This window comes from Eurypyga helias, unplaced genomic scaffold (genome assembly GCF_000690775.1).
Source record: "Eurypyga helias isolate BGI_N326 unplaced genomic scaffold, ASM69077v1 scaffold15474, whole genome shotgun sequence".
In the NCBI taxonomy this organism is placed as follows: domain Eukaryota; kingdom Metazoa; phylum Chordata; class Aves; order Eurypygiformes; family Eurypygidae; genus Eurypyga; species Eurypyga helias.
The window spans coordinates 111,996-125,889 of NW_010245834.1; the positions used below are offsets into that span (position 1 = coordinate 111,996).

At 43.5% G+C, this 13,894-nt stretch overlaps 1 protein-coding gene across 1 annotated transcript in view; it reads left to right on the forward strand.

Moving 5' to 3' along the window:
* The window catches only part of GRK5 (G protein-coupled receptor kinase 5), a gene marked incomplete at both ends in the record, with an annotated part of 77,449 nt that overhangs the window by 43,504 nt on the left and 20,051 nt on the right, over nucleotides 1-13,894 (forward strand). Inside the window, one exon of the mRNA XM_010150210.1 lies at nucleotides 661-738. Coding sequence (XP_010148512.1) covers nucleotides 661-738 — 78 coding nt within the window. The remainder of the gene's footprint in view (nucleotides 1-660; nucleotides 739-13,894) is intronic.

Below are 13,894 nucleotides of genomic sequence, written 5' to 3' on the forward strand. Positions count from 1 at the left end.
TTACTGCACTGGGGAATTCAAAGGTAATTTTGCCTACAGTGTCTATTCCTCTAAGTGGTGTCTCCTGTTTCATCTTGGTTCTAAGAAATCTACCTGAGAAGTCAGCTCTTAGATCTGCCTTCCAGAGAGACTGAGTCATGGATCGCTAAAAGTGATGGGCAAATATCTCTGCAGAAGGAACATCAGACCCAGGGGGAGTGTTAGACCAAGGGGAAGACATAAATAAAAAGGAAGGACACACCCAGCCAAAAAGACAGTCTACTCAAGGGGTTCACCTGGTGCTTCAAATACTGCTGTGGCAAGAATTAACATTCACTTTCTGTGTCCATCCTCCCTTTGAGCAAAACCAAATAAAGTTGCCATCTGTAGTTGCTGAATGCTTTCTGAAAGCTGGCTTGGCAAGGCTATAAAATATAAATGAATTACATTTTATTGGTGTTAATTAAGAGACGTCATCTCAGAAAATACACCAGTAGGATTTGGTCAAAATATAGTGGAAGGTTTTTGATAGGATTGTGTGTATGGGATTTACTTCCATCTGAAAACAGTATTTATCCTTCAGATTTTTCAGACAGCATTCCATTAAGGCCACATCCAAAATGAAGTTATAATGGTGAAATATGAGTGCAAATATTGACTTTTTTTTTATATCTGTTCCAGGCAGAATATGAAATTGCTCCAGATGAAAAGCTGGGAGAGAAAGGAAAGGAGATCATGATGAAATACCTCACCCCAGAGGTAAGGGACAGCCAAAGTGGCATTACTGAAGGAATGCTGCAAGGCACACCTTTGCTAAACAAGGTTGTTATAGGCTTTGTAAACCAGAGTCCTAAAGTTTATGGTGGCAATCTCCAGTGAGTAAACCTGCGGGTCTTATACAAACAGTCAGAGAGAAAAAAATGATAATCCAATCCAGCAATTGCCTTCTATGGATGAACTTTAGCTTCCCAGGGGCTTAATTCTCCTGTGGATGAGCAGGGTCTTCTCTGGACGCTTCTCAGGGCACAAAGCTCTGTGGTGTAATGCAAGAGACCTCAGCTGTCATCAACAGATGCCACAATTGTTTCCTATCCAGCTCGAAAGAGGTGGTGGCATTTCATATGTTGTGTAGAAAGCACCGGCAAAAATGATCTTTGGTGACAGAAACTGTATTCTGGGGCAAAAATACTCACTCCTTCCCCCTCCCTAGTTTGCCCAGTGTAGCCAGGGACATGCAGGACTGACATGGGCCAGTGTGTTTTCGAGCCAAGAGGTTGGGTTCCTCAGCGTTGGTCAGGATTGGAGCTCGTGGCAGCAGCTGTGTCCACAGGGTGGCACTCCCAGCAGAACCACAGGTCTGCTGGAATTTTGGACAAGCTGCACTGGGACTAACCCTTTTTTGGGGAGGTTCGGATCATTTGATGACCGCACTTAACCTTTGCAACAAAAGTCACTGCAATAAACAACTTCAAACACAAGAACAATCCGAGGATTTTTCCTAAATTGCTTTCATAAGGGTAATCAAGATGTACAATTGCTGCTTCGACTGTTTTACAAGAGAAATACATTTGACCTTCAGGAGAATTAATTGCATTTTTGGCAGATGTCTTTCTACAGCATTTAAATGGTACAAGATGTTTTGGAGGTGCAGGGGCAGAGCAGACCACTTTTTTTCCAGTCAGTCATTTTCCTACAATAAATTTCAATGCATACTTTCAGTTATCTCAGACTGCATTTTGGGATCTGGTTTCATTTACTGAGCCTGGCTACTTTCATGTGCAGCCATTTAGCACTGCCAGTATGAGTTCCTGCTGCCCATTCATTAAGGGCATGAAGTTCCACTACTTTTTAAATCCACCAAAATGACCGTTTGTCTCTAAATTTTCTGTCAACAGAGGAACGAGGGACAAATACTGAGGGGAAATATTTCCCCATTGCTCTAGTTCTCATCTGGAAATGGAGGAAGGCATTTTGCTGATAGCAGGGCTAGTAAAGTGAGAGAGGAATAGTACTGCTTCGTTTCAGATGGGCTTGGTGCGCATTTCCAGGCGCCAGATCCCTTCCCTGCTGTCCCACAGCACTCCTGCCATCCTTATCCATTGGCCAACAGCCCTATAGTGTAGCAGAAGCACATGGAATAGTTTGTGAATGTGCAGTGTAAATCTGTCTGAGAGCGGTTGCTTCTTCATCAAGAAAAAATGGTAGTGTTACAGGAAGGGAAATTACTGGGACTCCAGAGCTGGAGTTTCCATTCTTTGCCATGCTCTGCAATTCATATTTCACTTGTGTACTTGGTTTCTCGGTACGTAAAATGGGCACAGGATATGTACAGTCTGTTCTGAAGCTTTTCCGGTATTTGCAAGTTACCTTAGCGTCTTTGGGCAGAAGGAAACACAAGGTTGTACTCCTTCACTTGTAATCTAAAACTGCCTCCCCGGCGGTGCTGCTGCTTTAATGTCTGCATTGGTCTCGTTGCACTTTTTTCTCTTAATGGGAAACTTCTGCTTCTTCTCGGAGGGATGTTTAAGCCCTGTGTAGCAGAAAATACCTCCTAGAGGTGAGGTTGACTGTGCCATAGCCATGAGCTGAATGCTAGATGCTCTAACAGGCCTCCTATGCAACAAAAACTTTAAAAAACTGGATCAAGGCCTGGATTAATTTGATTTCTTTTTAGATAACTAACTAAGGTACTCAGGAGTTCAGGTGGCCTACTGTCCTTTTTTCTCAAGAAAGAGGTTAAGAACCTTCAAAGGATGGGTTTTAAGTCATTAGAAGTCAGTGATTCAAAGCCAGGTTAGGTGCTTGCAGTAAAGAGGGATGAATCTGGACTCGAATGTCCTAATGGAATACCATCCTGGCCAGCAAAGAACGCTCCTTTTCATTAGGAGCTGCCTTTCTCCAGGTAGTTATCAGTCCTTTGAAAGATACAAATTGCCTGATTCCAAAGTCTTTTGCTTTCAGAGGAGTGCTTCTTTTAAGTAGGAGTGTGTGTATGCTTCAAAGAACCTGATTGTCTTGATATAAAAATAGTGTGACATACAGTTTGACTGATGGAATAAAATTGTAGGTTTAGTTCTTGGACAGATAATTCAGTCTTACAATGTGAGGAGTATTTTTCCCAGAGTGCATGATCAGGAGCAAAATGAAAACAAAAAGTAGACTCCATGCTCTTTTAATATTTATAAAAGATTTTTGGTTCTTGCTTAGATTTTTAAATGTCATACATATTTAACATACAATGTGTCAGTATATCATCATTCTAAAGTGCATTCATTTGCATAGGGAACATGCTCTTCATTTAGTAAAACATATACTACTTGCATAGCAGAAAGGAAACCTCTTTCCCAGATGCAGCCTCATGTGACTCCTGTGGCCTCTGTCTGCAAGGTGGTGCTACCCCACGCAGGTAGCAGACTCAAATGTGTGGGAGCCCTGAATTCCCGCATGGAGAGCTCTCTGAGAACATGCGGCATCAGCCCTGAGGATGCCAAACGAGCTCAGCACTTGCCAAGGTGGTTGAGAGTGGAGGCACTTTTTCAAGTACTCCCAATTCAGGCTCTTTGCAGCTTTAGCATCCTGAACTGCCCCTACATGCTCCCTGGGGCAGTTAAGAAGAGGTCTAGCAGCCTTTTGTAGGGGTTGATGCCAGGGTCAACATGAGCGTGTCAGACTTCCACCAACTGGCCTACAGACAACAGCGATGACAAATTCTGAATGTGTCCTGGAACCTGAAAGGGAAAATGGGTGGTTTAGGCCTCTTGAAGAACCGGCATGTAGGAACAACTTCCCTAGGGATGTGGTAGAGTCCTCATCACTAGAGGCTTTTAAGATGCGATTGGACAGGATGCTAGATCATAGAATGGTTTGGGTTGGAAGGGAGCTTAACGACCATCCAGTTCCAACCCCCCTGCCATGGGCAGGGACACCTTCCACTAGACCAGGTTGCTCCAAGCCTCATCCAGCCTGGCCTTGGACACTTCCAGGGATGGGACGTCCACAGCTTCTCTGGGCAACCTGTCCCAGTGCCTCCCCACCTTTAATAATATAATCTCATCATAACTATCTAATAGATAATCTTATCTAGGCTCCCTTTCCCACAAAGTTTGGACAGATGATCTTTAAAGATCCCTTCTAACCTGAGCTGTTCTATGATTCGTGCTCAGGTCCTCACCTAGGAAGACGTTAGTATTCCCTCTCTCTTACCTAAAGTTCATTGAAATATTCATATATAACAGGCCTTTTTGAATTATTGGATGGAAGGGAGCTGTAAGGAGTACGTATGATCTTCATGCTGAGGATACCAAAATACTAGTGTTTTCATGGCTTCCTTAAGCAGCTTCACTTGAGTGGTGAGCAGGAGAGCGAAAACCCACAGCAGAGGTGTCCTGTGGCTGAAGACACTCCCCATCCTTGAAACATGCTCTGAAGAAGTGTTAACCTACTTCTGCGAGGAGGTCCAGCTGTGGGCTGGCTACTCCTCAGGGACAGTGTGGGGACAAAGACTGGTGGGAGGGCCTTGTCTGTTAGGAGAAAGAGACCCAACGAGGCATGTGCCGCTTTAGGAGGAAGAGACCCAGTGAGACATGTACTGCTTCAGTACTGTAATCCAAAGGGAACACCAGTTGCAGGCTGCCTTTGCTCAACAGGAGCAGCGCAGTGGTTGCCACACTGGCAAGATCAATGTTTCTTGACTAGACTCTTGCTTAAACAAGAGAGGCTTTAACAGTCTCCATGAAAAAGGCACTTAAAGCTGCCTTCTTGACTTAATAAGCCCATAGGGCAAAAGTCCAACCCACAGGAAATCTAAAATTTCTGAGGTTGTGAAATACGATGGTAAAACTGCTAAAATGAATTGGTCACAAATATTTCTTTCCTGGCTTTTCCTAATCTCAACAGTTGAGCGGGAATGTTTCAGTTTTAGGTTCCAGTTCTGTGTGTGTAGTGGAAAAGCCCTCGGTGCTTCGTGGAACACTTGAGTTAAGCTGAACCCAACCTGGCTTCATTACCTGGTGGCTTCTTTTACTGGAGGAGCAAAGAGATATGTTTGCCTTTTTACTCCTTTTAAATTAGAGTTCTGCATCTCCACACAGCATTTTTGCCTTCCTGCCTGACAGCTGCCATGCCCTACTCTACTAAATCACTAGCCCATTATTTTATCTTTCACTGTAAATCACCTTGAGATACTTTCAGAGACACGATATAAAACTAAATTGATTTGAAATGGCTCTAAAGACAGTCTCCATATGCCATTATAGTTTATATTTGGACTCAGCTGGGTACTAAAAATGTTACTGAATAGGATGTCTAATGTGTATTGTTATCCCCATTAATATACTTCACAGAATATGAAGAACAGGGACGGCATTAGTTTTCTTATCTGAATTCCTGTTCGGTCTCCTTTCCTCCTGGAAATGCACAGAATAAAAGCCATGTTTGCAATTTCTTTCTTTGCTGCAAGAGGTTAGCTGGACAGAGCAATAATCTCCTTACTCCAGTCTAAGGCTAGCACTGGGTATTTTTCTACATGAAAATATGTCTTTGTTTTTATGAACAATTATAGGATAAGGAAGGGAGGGAAAAGTCCCGCGAAAAGGAAACTGGCTGATCAGCAGTGCCTGGCCTTCCACTTGTGTACTAGCCAAAATGTGCTCTTCTCGCAAATCAGTTCTTTATGGAGAAGAAAACATCTATGTAATAGGGGTGAGATGAAATTAAAGTGATGTATGAGCCCGTCTGCTGGCCAAGGCCAGGCAGTCAAGTCCAGCCTCCTGCTCACAAACACCCTCGCTCAGCTCTGTGCATGGCAAAGAGCAGTTGTCCTGCTGCATACCATGGCTGTAGCCTTGATGCTGAGACTCCTTGCCTTCGGTTGCTCCCTCCTTGAGATTTCTTTCCCCTTTCCTATTTTCACCACCAAAATAAATTCAAACTTCAGCACTTGCATTTCTGGGTGAGTCATCTGCGCTGATCACTGAAGCCTTCCGTCTCCCATAAGGAAGGTTTCATGTATCACTTGTTAATGATTCTGGCTGAGTCTTGGAAGGGCAGGTCATACCATACCAAGAATCGGATTAAAGTACTGAGACCTCTTCTTCTAACTATTTAGTTTTACTAAATGCCTTCTAGGGAATGTGTTATAGTTAGGTTTTGGAATGGCCAAAGGAAACGCTGACTGTCACTGTAAGGGAAGCTCTGAAAGAGAGAAACATTAAGCTTCTGTAAAGCAATCTGCAGAGTTTAATGCGAGACAGGCTTTGTGTTGTGAAAGGTGAGCCTTAAGGGACTGTGTTCTACATTGTTACATTTCTTGTACAATTCAGCGTATACCACTTATATCCAGTGACTCATCTCCGTCCCCCTCTAAGCTTATTATCTTGCTGATAAAAGGCCAACACGGTATCGCTTTTCACTGGCTACAGGGGATAGTCCCTGAAGACTTGATCCAAGAGTTATCTCCACAGCTGGTTTTCAAATTTTTCTAAACCCTATGCATTTCATTAATGACCCAACTGAAGTAAGCAATGAATGAAGTACCTGTCTGAACACAGGGTGGTACGTGGATGCAGGATGAGCTAGAATTATTTACTGGCTCAAAGCATTATTCACTGTGTCCTTTGGATTCCTATTAGGAGATTTTTCAAGATGCTAAATACTCAAGTAGAAATTCTGTCCTGACTTGAGCCAAGGAGAATTTTACCATTTAATTAATTGCCTTGGGACTTTACCCTTTAGCTCAATGGATTTCTCATCTCCCCTTTCTATTGACTTCACTACTCTACAGGCACCATTTCAGCCAGAGATGATAGCATTACTTAGGCCTCTGCTTTGCAGCAGCATAATCGATACATAATCCAGTCTCCAGAGAAATCAATACATAATTCTTGTTCCAGAGACAGCACTATCAATATCTCTGCTGGTCACTCTGTCTTAGTCCAGGGAAGTACCTTCTCAGCATACTTACCGCATAAACTCATCTTTCTGAAGTTCAATTCTGGGAAAATATCTGAGCAGCAGAATAGCAACCTTGTTACCCAAATTAGTGCTTTCTAATCAGAATTTATTTTAGTAAGCATTCTTCTGTCACTGGGGCCAGGCTGTAATACAGTGTGGCAGAGGAATCTGAAAAATCACAGTGTTGCCTTGATTAGGATTCCCTTTGCTGTGGTCGCAGACTAAAAGGCATTTTCTCACGGTTTGCTCAAATCCTATTTCCTCATCCTTTACCCACTGTTTATAATACAAATGTTAGTTAACTAAACACTTACTGAGGAGTTCTGTCTCTTGCAATGGTGCCAAACTGCACAAGCGCCTACAGAAACAACAGGGAGTCTGCTCTCTCCCGGTGATGCTGTCCCAGAATAGGTCCTTGGGCAGTCCTGTGTCCCATCCTTTAGACTTAGGGAGGGCTGCGTTTGCAGTGCATTTGCTCAGACTGGCTGAAGGTTTGGGCTGGAATCATTAACTACACTGGTTTTATGCTAAGCAGTGCTGTTAGTTGAAGCTCTGCTTTTCCGTCCTTGTTGTTTTGGAAAGGTTACACTCCCGAGTTCACACGCTTCTTAACTGTTTGTCATTTGTGGTCAGGAAAATCATTGGGATGACTTGGTCAGTGGGCAAAAGTCTTCTTGTTTCCCTGTGTTTGCTGGAAGAACTCTGGCTGGACCCTTTGGAAAATGGAAACTTGCTTCAGCTAATTGATGTCAACCACAGATGTAAACCTGGCTCACATCTGTCTACTGAGGGAGGGCAAGCCCCCCCGGGCTGCTCTGACTCCTCTCAGAGCCTAGCCAGGGCATCCGAAAGGGCTGAGGACACTGTGCAAATAAAATAAAGAGCCGCCTGCTCAGGATTATCTGAAAACGGGAAGGATGTACATATCTGCACTTGGCTAATGAATAAGCTCGTTATAGTTTCCTCTTCTCGTTTCAGGGGGTCATCCCTATCCCCTCTGCATACTCCTCATCACTTGTACTCAGTCCGTATTGATTATCCAATGGCCAGGGAAGTTAATTCTAAGCCTTTAAGGGTCATTCATCTTCTCCAGAATCAGCCACTTCTGCCTGAAAATTTTGCCCACATGTGAATAACAGGAATCGGCCTTTTCCAGCTCTCTGAAACGCTGGCTTGCAAGACATCCAGAAATCTGTAGGAGATGGCTTTCCTGCACTTGTGCAGAATGACATTAAAATAGACTTCTGATGAGTCCAGCCTCTTCCTCTCCCAACACACACATTGCAGCCTTGACTGTCCAAACCCAGGGAGGCCTCTGGACAGGAGAGATGAGCTGCCTTTCTGTCCACTGACTATACAGGGTGCCAGGGGAGACTTTGAGTGTGTTGGATTTTAGGTGACTGAAGTGCAGTGAGGTGAATTCCACGCTAGGTGTAGTGCAGAATACGCTAAATTACATAGCATGGCATATCCACGCTGGTTTCTGTGCACCATTTCTCAGTAATGTGGGAACCCTTTGAACACCCGACCCCCACAGCCCTTCCATCCACCCACTGAGACTCGCAGCAACGTTCCTGCTTGGTTCAGCTTTGGATTTCTGAAGCTAAAAGCCTAATGGGTCCACAAATGTCTCTCTGAGCTCAGGATGTAGCATGCTAAACTCAGAAGCAGTAACAGGCAACTGTATGCTTGGTCCCAACTAAGTAGAGGATGAAGAGACACACAATGAAAATGGAAGTTAAAAATAGCTTATTTCTCATCTGATTCCCTTGTAATAGGAAGTTAGAGACTTCAGCAGCTAAGTAGCCTCACAAGGGGGGGCCAGGCAAATTCAGGTGAGATGCCTGAACCTGTCATCTCTGGTTGGGATGATGCAACTAGAAGAATCACTAAGCCACCAGTGTAGGGGCTGTTATTTTCACTTGGAACCAGGAATCACAATATTACCATAAAGAAAGTTTGAAATTTCACTGAAAAGAAATATATTTCAATCAATTGAAATATCACTAGGTAAGTGTAAAAAATAAGAAAATAAGAATGATTTTTAAAAACATCTAGTGATTACAACTGGATTTTTCAGTAACCAGCGTGTTTCACTTGTGGAAATGTAACACCTCAAAGTCTTCATATTTAATTTTTTTTTTCCCCACTCTTGCAAGTACACTTTAAAAACTCACTTTAACTGCATGCCAAGCCTCAGCTTGTATGTTAAATAATTATTTTTTAATCAAGCCAGACTCTGACCTGAGTCAAAAATGGAGCATATAGCAAGTTTATTAACCTGCCACAGATGCTGTTTGTCCAACCAGCAAAGCTGAGGAAAGGCGGAATAGGCCACTGGAAACAGTGTGCCATCTCCTACAATAAATGTCAGTTCTTTGCCGATGGCTATTACCACATGATCGTTAATGGATCGTGTGACACAGGTGATTAGAGAATGCCCTGTTTCCAGCAGTGCTAGGGAGTGATTTTGTTTGCTTTCATGGGTGTTTCCAGTCTTTCTGTGAGTGGGACACTGGTTCCTGCCTGATATTTATTTCATTCACTTCCTAATCCTTTTCAAGGCCTTCCCAAACTCTCTTTTGGATTTTCATTTCTTCATTCAAGTGTTTTCTCAGGATTCTGACCCGCTAGTCAGAAGGCCAGTTCAATTTGAAGGCAAAATCCCAACTGCAGCTGATAGAGCACTACAGCCACTGACTCACGTGAGGCCTGGATCAGGCCTTCATGCATGAGCTCCCTTCACGCAGAGCAAACAGCTCGTGGGCTTCAGCTTGGGGGATCGCTTGCAAGGGAAGGGTTACTCCTGTTTACAGGCTTATCTCAGAGGGGTGAATTCAAGCTGGGATCTGTTTGTTTTCCTGCAAGAAAGCCATTCAATAACGTTGAGGTTGTATATGAGCGTTTATAGACGTAGGGATTTTTTTTTTAATGGAACAAATGACATTTGGTTTACCAGAGGAAGCCAAGCTATGACTGTTGCAACATTAGGTCGCTTGCTAATGTTTAGGCTATCCATCAGTGTGGGAGGACATTAAAAGGTAGAGAGGTTCTGATAAGAGGCTGGATGCTGGATGCTATCCAAACCTATTAAGCACACGTGACGAGAGAAAAAACCAACTTGCTGAGAACAGAAGCTTTCAAAATTGTCCTGTCATCTTTGTTGCCACTAATGGTGCGAATGCTGTTCTTTTCCCCAAAATGCTGTCGAACATCTGGCTGCTTGCAGTAATGCACTGTAGCAGTGATTCAGCGGGTCGCTAACAAAAGAGGTTACCTTTCGAGCTAATGGCGCTTCCAAGGACTGTGTGAGTACCCTAACTTTTGGGTAGCTAGAAAATCCGGGTTAGTATTAATTAGTCTTCTTTTCTATTCTGTTTCGTAAGCTACCCCCATCATCCTGCTGACAGCTACTGGTATTGGTTATTTCTTCTGTGTTTTCATCCTTTAATCTGTGTGAAAATTGCTTTTAAAGCAGAAAAAAGGCAACAAGTAAAACATATTTTCCCTTCCCCCACTTTAAAGCAAGTTTATATAAAACAATTGCAGCTGGCTGGTTTAGGAGCACCCTTACACGGACACACCGATGTGTCCACAGAAAAGAGGAAAAAAACTATTTCTTTGATAAAGAAGACTCTGTAAGCAGGTTTCCAGAGAATTATTTAAACAGTATGGGTGGAGAAGGACTAGGGTTTAAGGATACTGAACAATATCTTGCCAAGGACTTCTTGTGAGGCCTGGTTTCTCACTAATTGAGGCCAAAAGCATAGCTTCCGTGGTGACCAGTTTAGGTTCTTAGTCTAAGCTGTACCAAAGCCCCGTAGCTGGTTGGGATTGCGGTGAGTGTTTCTATTTAATTGAAGAGTATAGTCTGCAACTGATTCACTGGACTTTCAGAAGAAGCTGATGAAACAACTGAATTTTGTCCCATGGGACATTTTGTTATTTCAAAATTACTTTCTATGAGACTTTGAGTGTTTAAGATTTCCTCTGGTCACCTGTAGGAGTCAGGAAGAAATTTCTCCTTGATCTAGGCAATCTTTTCTCCTCCTTTGTTGCTCTGACACTCGTGTTGTGGTTACACCCCCAAAGCTCTCTGAATCAAATGATTTAACATTCCAAGGAAACCACACTTTGGATTGAAGATCTTCATGCAGGAAATGTTTTGACTCACAGCATTTGCATGGCAGTTGCTTGTTTGCCACCATCAGGAACAGCAATGTAGTTTCTAGAAAGGAGCACTTTGCTTTCAGTGACAGAAGCTACAGACAGGTCTGCTGAGGACAGGAAAAACAAGGTATAACTAGACAGTAGATCCTGTTGCTGATTAACAGGAGAGCCATGAAAATTGATCCATATACTTTCTGTGCATTTGTCGGAAAGGAAACCTCAGTGGCTGCTGAGTTTCTCTAAGGAAGGGCATAGTTCAAGACTACAACTTGTACCCCACCACCGAAGAGGAAGGATGCTGGGATCCCAGAGAAGAAACTTGTCCTTTTCCTACCAGTGGGCTTACCAAGGCCCAAGAGGGAGCCCAGCAAGTCTGGAGCAAGCAAGTCTGCCTGCAGCTACATCAGATCTTCTGCAATAAATGAGATCATGAACTGAGGTCGTTAGTGTTGCCTTTTGTGATGGATTAGTACAACCTCTCCAGGCAGAAGAACATGTTCGGCTGTTTGCTGAGGGCTCTATTGTCTTCAGTCACTGTATTTTTTTGTCTGTCAACACATGTTTTGATAGTTTAGTAGAATATGAAGGGAAACAGATTCATCATGACTCCAGATCAGCTTGCAGCTACAAAACAAACCCCACACTGGATAGGCACTGCTGATTTGCTTCATTTAGCTACCAGGAACTGATCCTGCCCTCGGTACTGAAAATGTCATTTGATCAGAGGATGGCATCAGGTTTAATTTTTTTCTCTGTCATTGACCCACTCTAAATTCCTGGGTGAGGTATTTCATGTCTCTGGCCCCCATTCCCACTCCCGGGGCTAATGTGATTGGTTTTCTTTGGAAGCTTTAGCTCTCATGACATGTGTATGTAGTGCCTGGCATTACGGGCCCCCAGCTCTCAGGTATAATGTCTACATGCTGTCGTAATAGATAAATTACTACTAATAACACAGCTGCTCTCCATGCTCCCTGTCCACCTCACTGCCAATTCCTACATCTGTCATCTCAAAGCAAATATCCTGGAATTATGAATCCTTGTGCTTTTCTGGTTTGCCTCATACAGGCCCAGATGACTTTGTGGTAGGAAAAAAAATAAAAAGAAAATGCAGAAGTTGATTACTTAAAGTGTTGCAGCTGCTCCTGATGTAGAATTGGCTGTTTACTACATACACAGCTAAAACCAAACAGACAAGATCAGACACAGGGCAAGAAAAAAGAACGGTCCAACATTTTTTGCACATAACACCAAAAAGCGTCAGGAGACTGCGTGTGCTGTGACAGTGCTGGGAACCTTTCCCTCACCGGGTTGAAACGCATGCTGGACTTCCCAAAATCAGAGTACCGCCAAGACACTCCATCTCTTCCTCCACTGCTTTCCTCGGCGTTTCTCACCATCAGCCCCTTCGCTCTTCCCCTCCGTCGGTCACTGCGTGGTCAGTGCTGCCCAGGCCATAGTCCCAGTTGGCATTGGTCTGCCCCTGCCCATAGCAGGGAACTGGGGGTAAATCAGGGTCACCCAAAGAGGGTCCAGATGTCTCCCTGCAGTGGAGCAAGCAGAGCCTGGGCTGTGCCCTGTGCTGACATGCTCTTGCTCTGCGGGCAGCAGTGCAGGCCCCACTGGAGAGAGCACAGGTCTGTTCGTGGAGTGAATCTCTTCATGGGCAGATCAGCCTTGGAGGCACAGAGCCACAATCTCGTGGTCTCTGTTTTGCCCTCCATTACCTTTCCCCTTTGAAAACATGTATTACCTGACCACCTTAACTCATCTTTCCCTCATTTTGTGCCTACCACCCTGATTTTGTGCCAATCTTGGGTCATAGCCATGTGAGAGCAAATGTAATGCAGAAACATAACAACTGCATGAAGCCAGTATTTCCAAGGTTTTCCAAGGTGTATGAACTCTTCTCATCCCATCACGCACCATCGCACATTAAAGTTCATTTCAGCCTGTTTCTTCCATAGTTTTCAGGTCTCTACTAGTAGCGAATCTGTGTGGAGATTTGCAAATAGATTGTGTGTGGAAAATCGCTGTCAACATCTGAAAATGCACATATCATTGAGACAGAAGTGCTTGGAACTGGAGGCAGCTCAAGGAAAGTTATGGCTTGAACTTTTGTCCGTTGACTGAAACAATTTTAATTGTTTTAAGCTAGTTTGTTGTGGAATGTTTTCATAACCTGAGACATAACATATGCTGCACATTATTTGTTTTATGCAAGTGACTTTTAAAATAACTCATCGTGTTTCAATATCATGGCTGCAAGTCGGAAACTTGCCAGGAAAGCAGTTGTGTTTATGAAAAAAGTTTGCATGAAGCCTCTTTGTTCTAAAGAGTGTGGTATCTTGCTGGTTCACATAATTTTTGTAGTGATGAACAGTCCTGCTTTAAGATACCAGGATGACTCACAGCCACTGGCAAGAGTTGGTATAAAATGAAAGCTGTATTTCTGGATTTCTGTTCCTTATTCACTAATTGCAGTCTACATATGGACTGATTTGAGGAATCTGAGCATCTCTAGCTTTCATTTATCTCCGTGAGACTTCTTTGATTTCAATCACAGATGATGATCAACTCTTCTGCAGAACGCAACTCTTAACCTCCCTGTTCACTGTTCTGTAAAACACTGTGAGATTGCCACCTAGCTCATGAAGACTTAATCATGCAACAAAGCTTCAGTATCTCCAGGTTCTTAGATGAAAGGCACCGTGCAAGGATACAGAATTACTGTCAGACTAAGGACCTGCCCTGTTTCTTGCAAAGTCAGTCTGACTGAGATATATGCTATCCC